Source organism: Hyla sarda, chromosome 1 (assembly GCF_029499605.1).
Source record: "Hyla sarda isolate aHylSar1 chromosome 1, aHylSar1.hap1, whole genome shotgun sequence".
Lineage (NCBI taxonomy): Eukaryota > Metazoa > Chordata > Amphibia > Anura > Hylidae > Hyla > Hyla sarda.
The window spans coordinates 234,382,870-234,389,979 of record NC_079189.1 but is presented as its reverse complement, the minus strand read 5'-3'; the positions used below and the strand labels follow the sequence as shown (position 1 = coordinate 234,389,979).

At 48.6% G+C, this 7,110-nt stretch overlaps 1 protein-coding gene across 2 annotated transcripts in view; it reads left to right on the top strand.

Moving 5' to 3' along the window:
• The first annotated feature begins 4,160 nt into the window (after positions 1–4,160).
• The window catches only part of BMP2K (BMP2 inducible kinase), a 213,696-nt gene continuing 210,746 nt past the window's right edge, over positions 4,161–7,110 (top strand). The window contains exons 1-2 of one of the 2 annotated variants that reach the window (XM_056568950.1): positions 4,161–4,286; positions 4,698–4,951. In XM_056568950.1, the coding sequence (XP_056424925.1) occupies positions 4,786–4,951 (166 nt within the window). In that variant the 5' untranslated portion in view covers positions 4,161–4,286; positions 4,698–4,785. Of the gene's footprint in view, positions 4,461–4,697; positions 4,952–7,110 lie in introns of both variants that reach the window. The other variant, XM_056568949.1, reaches the window with a different exon arrangement.

Here is a 7,110-nt window from a genome sequence, read left to right as displayed (position 1 = left end):
ATTGTGCTGTACAGTAAGTGTGCATCCCTCTGAAGCATTGTGCTGTACAGTAAGTGTGCACCCCTATGTGAAGTATTGTGCTGTACAGTAAGTGTGCACCCCTATGTGAAGTATTGTGCTGTACAGTAAGTGTGCACCCCTCTGTGAAGCATTGTGCTGTACAGTAAGTGTGCACCCCTCTGAAGCATTGTGCTGTACAGTAAGTGTGCAATGTCCCCTCTGAAGCATTGTGCTGTACAGTAAGTGTGCACCCCTCTGAAGCATTGTGCTGTACAGTAAGTGTGCACTGTCCCCTCTGAAGCATTGTGCTGTACAGTAAGTGTGCACTGTCCCCTCTGAAGCATTGTGCTGTACAGTAAGTGTGAACCCCTCTGAAGCATTGTGCTGTACAGTATGTGTGCACCCCTCTGTAAAGCATTGTGCTGTACAGTATGTGTGCACCCCTCTGTGAAGCATTGTGCTGTACAGTAAGTGTGCACCCCTCTGAAGCATTGTGCTGTACAGTAAGTGTGCACCCCTATGTGAAGTATTGTGCTGTACAGTAAGTGTGCGCTGTCTCCTGTGAAGCATTGTGCTGTACAGTATGTGTGCACTGTCTCCTGTGAAGCATTGGGCTGTACAGTAAGTGTGCACCCCTCTGTGAAGCATTGTGCTGTACAGTAAGTGTGCACCCCTCTGAAGCATTGTGCTGTACAGTAAGTGTGCACCCCTCTGAAGCATTGTGCTGTACAGTAAGTGTGCACCCCTCTGAAGCATTGTGCTGTACAGTAAGTGTGCACCCCTCTGAAGCATTGTGCTGTACAGTAAGTGTGCATCCCTCTGAAGCATTGTGCTGTACAGTAAGTGTGCACCCCTATGTGAAGTATTGTGCTGTACAGTAAGTGTGCACCCCTATGTGAAGTATTGTGCTGTACAGTAAGTGTGCACCCCTCTGTGAAGCATTGTGCTGTACAGTAAGTGTGCACCCCTCTGAAGCATTGTGCTGTACAGTAAGTGTGCACCCCTCTGAAGCATTGTGCTGTACAGTAAGTGTGCACCCCTCTGAAGCATTGTGCTGTACAGTAAGTGTGCACCCCTCTGAAGCATTGTGCTGTACAGTAAGTGTGCACCCCTCTGAAGCATTGTGCTGTACAGTAAGTGTGCATCCCTCTGAAGCATTGTGCTGTACAGTAAGTGTGCACCCCTATGTGAAGTATTGTGCTGTACAGTAAGTGTGCACCCCTATGTGAAGTATTGTGCTGTACAGTAAGTGTGCACCCCTCTGTGAAGCATTGTGCTGTACAGTAAGTGTGCACCCCTCTGAAGCATTGTGCTGTACAGTAAGTGTGCACCCCTCTGAAGCATTGTGCTGTACAGTAAGTGTGCACTGTCCCCTCTGAAGCATTGTGCTGTACAGTAAGTGTGCACTGTCCCCTCTGAAGCATTGTGCTGTACAGTAAGTGTGCACCCCTCTGAAGCATTGTGCTGTACAATAAGTGTGCACCCCTCTGTGAAGCATTGTGCTGTACAGTAAGTGTGCACCCCTCTGAAGCATTGTGCTGTACAGTAAGTGTGCACCCCTCTGTGAAGCATTGTGCTGTACAGTAAGTGTGCACCCCTCTGAAGCATTGTGCTGTACAGTAAGTGTGCACCCCTCTGTGAAGCATTGTGCTGTACAGTAAGTGTGCACCCCTCTGAAGCATTGTGCTGTACAGTAAGTGTGCACCCCTCTGTGAAGCATTGTGCTGTACAGTAAGTGTGCACCCCTCTGAAGCATTGTGCTGTACAGTAAGTGTGCACCCCTCTGTGAAGCATTGTGCTGTACAGTAAGTGTGCACCACTCTGTGAAGCATTGTGCTGTACAGTAAGTGTGCACCCCTCTGAAGCATTGTGCTGTACAGTAAGTGTGCACCCCTCTGAAGCATTGTGCTGTACAGTAAGTGTGCACCCCTCTGAAGCATTGTGCTGTACAGTAAGTGTGCACCCCTCTGAAGCATTGTGCTGTACAGTATGTGTGCACCCCTCTGTAAAGCATTGTGCTGTACAGTAAGTGTGCACCCCTCTGAAGCATTGTGCTGTACAGTAAGTGTGCATCCCTCTGAAGCATTGTGCTGTACAGTAAGTGTGCACCCCTCTGTGAAGCATTGTGCTGTACAGTATGTGTGCACCCCTCTGAAGCATTGTGCTGTACAGTAAGTGTGCACCCCTCTGAAGCATTGTGCTGTACAGTAAGTGTGCACCCCTCTGAAGCATTGTGCTGTACAGTAAGTGTGCACCCCTCTGAAGCATTGTGCTGTACAGTAAGTGTGCATCCCTCTGAAGCATTGTGCTGTACAGTAAGTGTGCACCCCTATGTGAAGTATTGTGCTGTACAGTAAGTGTGCACCCCTATGTGAAGTATTGTGCTGTACAGTAAGTGTGCACCCCTCTGTGAAGCATTGTGCTGTACAGTAAGTGTGCACCCCTCTGAAGCATTGTGCTGTACAGTAAGTGTGCACCCCTCTGAAGCATTGTGCTGTACAGTAAGTGTGCACTGTCCCCTCTGAAGCATTGTGCTGTACAGTAAGTGTGCACTGTCCCCTCTGAAGCATTGTGCTGTACAGTAAGTGTGCACCCCTCTGAAGCATTGTGCTGTACAGTAAGTGTGCACCCCTCTGTGAAGCATTGTGCTGTACAGTAAGTGTGCACCCCTCTGAAGCATTGTGCTGTACAGTAAGTGTGCACCCCTCTGTGAAGCATTGTGCTGTACAGTAAGTGTGCACCCCTCTGAAGCATTGTGCTGTACAGTAAGTGTGCACCCCTCTGTGAAGCATTGTGCTGTACAGTAAGTGTGCACCCCTCTGAAGCATTGTGCTGTACAGTAAGTGTGCACCCCTCTGTGAAGCATTGTGCTGTACAGTAAGTGTGCACCCCTCTGAAGCATTGTGCTGTACAGTAAGTGTGCACCCCTCTGTGAAGCATTGTGCTGTACAGTAAGTGTGCACCACTCTGTGAAGCATTGTGCTGTACAGTAAGTGTGCACCCCTCTGAAGCATTGTGCTGTACAGTAAGTGTGCACCCCTCTGAAGCATTGTGCTGTACAGTAAGTGTGCACCCCTCTGAAGCATTGTGCTGTACAGTAAGTGTGCACCCCTCTGAAGCATTGTGCTGTACAGTATGTGTGCACCCCTCTGTAAAGCATTGTGCTGTACAGTAAGTGTGCACCCCTCTGAAGCATTGTGCTGTACAGTAAGTGTGCATCCCTCTGAAGCATTGTGCTGTACAGTAAGTGTGCACCACTCTGTGAAGCATTGTGCTGTACAGTAAGTGTGCACCCCTCTGAAGCATTGTGCTGTACAGTACGTGTGCACCCCTCTGAAGCATTGTGCTGTACAGTAAGTGTGCACCCCTCTGAAGCATTGTGCTGTACAGTAAGTGTGCACCCCTCTGAAGCATTGTGCTGTACAGTAAGTGTGCATCCCTCTGAAGCATTGTGCTGTACAGTAAGTGTGCACCACTCTGTGAAGCATTGTGCTGTACAGTAAGTGTGCACCCCTCTGTGAAGCATTGTGCTGTACAGTAAGTGTGCACCCCTCTGTGAAGCATTGTGCTGTACAGTAAGTGTGCACTGTCCCCTCTGAAGCATTGTGCTGTACAGTAAGTGTGCACCCCTCTGAAGCATTGTGCTGTACAGTAAGTGTGCACTGTCCCCTCTGAAGCATTGTGCTGTACAGTAAGTGTGCACCCCTCTGAAGCATTGTGCTGTACAGTAAGTGTGCATCCCTCTGAAGCATTGTGCTGTACAGTAAGTGTGCACCACTCTGTGAAGCATTGTGCTGTACAGTAAGTGTGCACCCCTCTGAAGCATTGTGCTGTACAGTAAGTGTGCACCACTCTGTGAAGCATTGTGCTGTACAGTAAGTGTGCACCCCTCTGAAGCATTGTGCTGTACAGTAAGTGTGCACCCCTCTGAAGCATTGTGCTGTACAGTAAGTGTGCACCCCTCTGAAGCATTGTGCTGTACAGTAAGTGTGCACCCCTCTGTGAAGCATTGTGCTGTACAGTATGTGTGCACCCCTCTGTGAAGCATTGTGCTGTACAGTAAGTGTGCACCCCTCTGAAGCATTGTGCTGTACAGTACGTGTGCTCTGTCCTCTCCCTCCTTTCCTGTCAGTTCCTGGGCGGGCCTGGGGAGGAGCTGCCACAAGCAGCAGCAGCAGGAGGAGGAGGAGGAGGAGGTTTTTGGCCTCTGAATGGATGAACTTCGGATTGTCCTCTTCCGTTTCCAGCACTTCAACAGCCAGAGAAACCAACAACAACTAGTAGTAGTAAGCGATCCGGGGCAGAGGACTGCAGGCAGGGGGAGGAGGGCACAGTCACACCTACACCCTGCCCGTGTGACAGATGGGCACACTGGCTTTGCTGCATCCTGGCAGAGGAGAGATCATGGGGCATTGCCTTGTCTGCAGGTCATACGTGTTGCAGCTCCCTAGGTCCCAGATGTGAGTGGTTAGTGATTGTGCTTGGCATGCTGCTGGTGCAGGGTGCTTCCCTCTCCTGCCTATTTGCATTACCTTGCATTTATATTGTGCTCTGTGACTGACTGTATGTAGGCAGTGCCCTCTTCGGCTGGTACTGTAAGTCACTGTGATTTTTTTGTATGTCAGTGTGAGCACTGCTGGGTGTTCAGCAGCCTTTGTGTGGATGTGACAGCCCTGTGATTGGTCATATCTGCTTAGTGTGCCAGGGAGCTTCTACTCTGCCAGCTTTGGTGCCAGTAGAACTGCTGTGTGGTTGCCTGTTGGTGCCGGATAAGGTGAAGACGCCATGAAGAAGTTTTCTCGGATGCCCAAATCAGAGAGCGGCGGTGGAGGTGGTGGACCAAGCCTTGGTACTGGATCATCTGGAAATTTTGTCACTGGAGGGGTGACCGTGGGCAGACAGTTCACCGTTGGGCGCCACCAAGTCACTGTGGAAGAGCTGGTGGCAGAAGGTAACCTATCTTTACTTTCCGAAATTCTTAGAATAATTTTTAGTATTATGTCTATTATACAAAGATAATGCAATGTACAGTATATCTTTCTATGTAATGTTTATGTTTACTTATGCATTATTTATTTTATATATTTATCTATAAAAAAAATATATATATTCTTCACTTTATTATTATATTTATTTTTTTCTGCCTCCAAGTTCTAGTTCAGTCAAGTAACTCTGTCCCACTTAGCGATTGTGCAATAGGCAGGGAGTGGACTCACCATTGTATTGTCATATTACTGTAGACATATTGACACATGAAGCAAAAACTGCAATAAACTCCTTCTTTTCACTTCCTCTAATTCCTCGCAATGATGGCGAATATTACCATGAAGGACGACTTCGACTTTTTTCAGTGTGTTATTTTCTGAACTAACACCTAGCGTTAAAGAAATTCTATAGGTTCATATTCACAAGACTAAAGTAGTAGCATTTCTTTCACATTTCTGTCACATATTGAGGTCTCGTCAGTATGGATTTGATTACTAAATTCCAGTGTTTTTTATAACCAAAGTGCCTCCAGCTGTTTCAAAACTACAACTCCCAGCATGCCCGGACAGCCAACGGCTGTCCGGGCATCCTGGGAGTTGTAGTTTTTCAACAGCTGGAGGTACCCTGGTTGAGAAACACTGGCTTAGGTTGCATTCACACTAGGGATCGACCGATATCGTTTTTTTTTGTTTTTTTTTAGGGCCGATACCGATAATCTGTGACCTTTCAGGCCGACAGCCGATAACTTATACCGGAATATTGGTATAAGTTATCGGCTATTTCCCCCCCACCCCAATGATTTAAAGCGGTCGCTTTAAATCAATGAACTGCAGCGGCTTTTGCGGGGCCAGAGACCGCTGCCACCGCCCACTTCTCTCCCCCTGCCTGTCCTGGGGTCCTCCCTAGTCCAACCACCACCGCCGCCACTGCACCATTGCCTCCCCCATCCTCGGTTTTATATTTACCTGTTCCCAGGGTCCGCGGCGTCCTGAGCTGTCACTGTGCGCACTGACGGTGACGTCGCGTTGAGGACATCACTCATCATTGCGCTGCGCAGCGCGCAGGATGTCGCTGGAGCCAGAAGTAGTGCAGACCCCGGGAACAGGCAATTATAAAACCGGGGATGGGGGAGGCAATGGGGCGGCGGCGACGGTGGTCTTTGGCCGGGGAGGCGGGGCATTATCAGCATATTGACAAGGTAATTGCCAATACCGATAATGTCCAAAATCGTGAATATCGGCCAATAATATCAGCCAAACAGATAATCGGTCAATCCCTAATTCACGCCTCATTTTCACTCTACGGTTGCCGGATTCAGCTGGGGGAGGGGAAAACCGGGCGCTCCTGTACCCCAACCGGACTAGCGCTGAAATCCATTTACTTTAATGAGCCAACCAGAGTCAAACGGTCACTCCGGTCAGCTCATTTTTGACCCGTATGCGGTTTTCTGACCGGACCTAAAATCGTAGTATACTACGGTTTTAGGTCCGGTCGCAAATCCGGATTCGGGACGAAAATGAGTCGACCGGAGTCACCGTTTGACTCTGGTTGGCTCATTAAAGTAAATGGATTTCAGCGCTAGTCCGGCTGGGGTACAGGAGTGCCCGGTTTTCCCCTCCCCCAGCCAGATCCGGCAATCGTAGAGTGAAAACGAGATGTGAAAGCAGCCTTACATAGTGAAACCTCTTTAGTACATATTTTATGGCATTTTTTGGGTGGACTTCTCAAAGAGGTTTTAGTGTAGTATAGGTTTGCAGCTTCTTACCAGAACATTCAGAGCCTTTAGGAAAAAAATTCTGCAGGTCCGTTTTTTTTTTTCTTCCTCTGCTCGACTCTTCAAAACAACAGAAACCTGTCGGACCCCATTTAATGTCAATGGGACAGGTTGTTGTCCATTCTGCAGCAGACTGTCCAGTTCCGTTGTTTGTCTTTGAAACTGACTCTCTGAAATGGACTTTCCGGAACGGCGCTCCAACGCACATGTGAACTCAGCCTTGGCCTTGATTTTAGATTGCGGTGCTATGGCCACATGTGGTCCCTGGGGTAACATTTCCCCAATCACAGTCGTGTGATGGATAGTGGGCCACACTATCTCTAAAATAAGTGAAACCACAGGAACCAGTG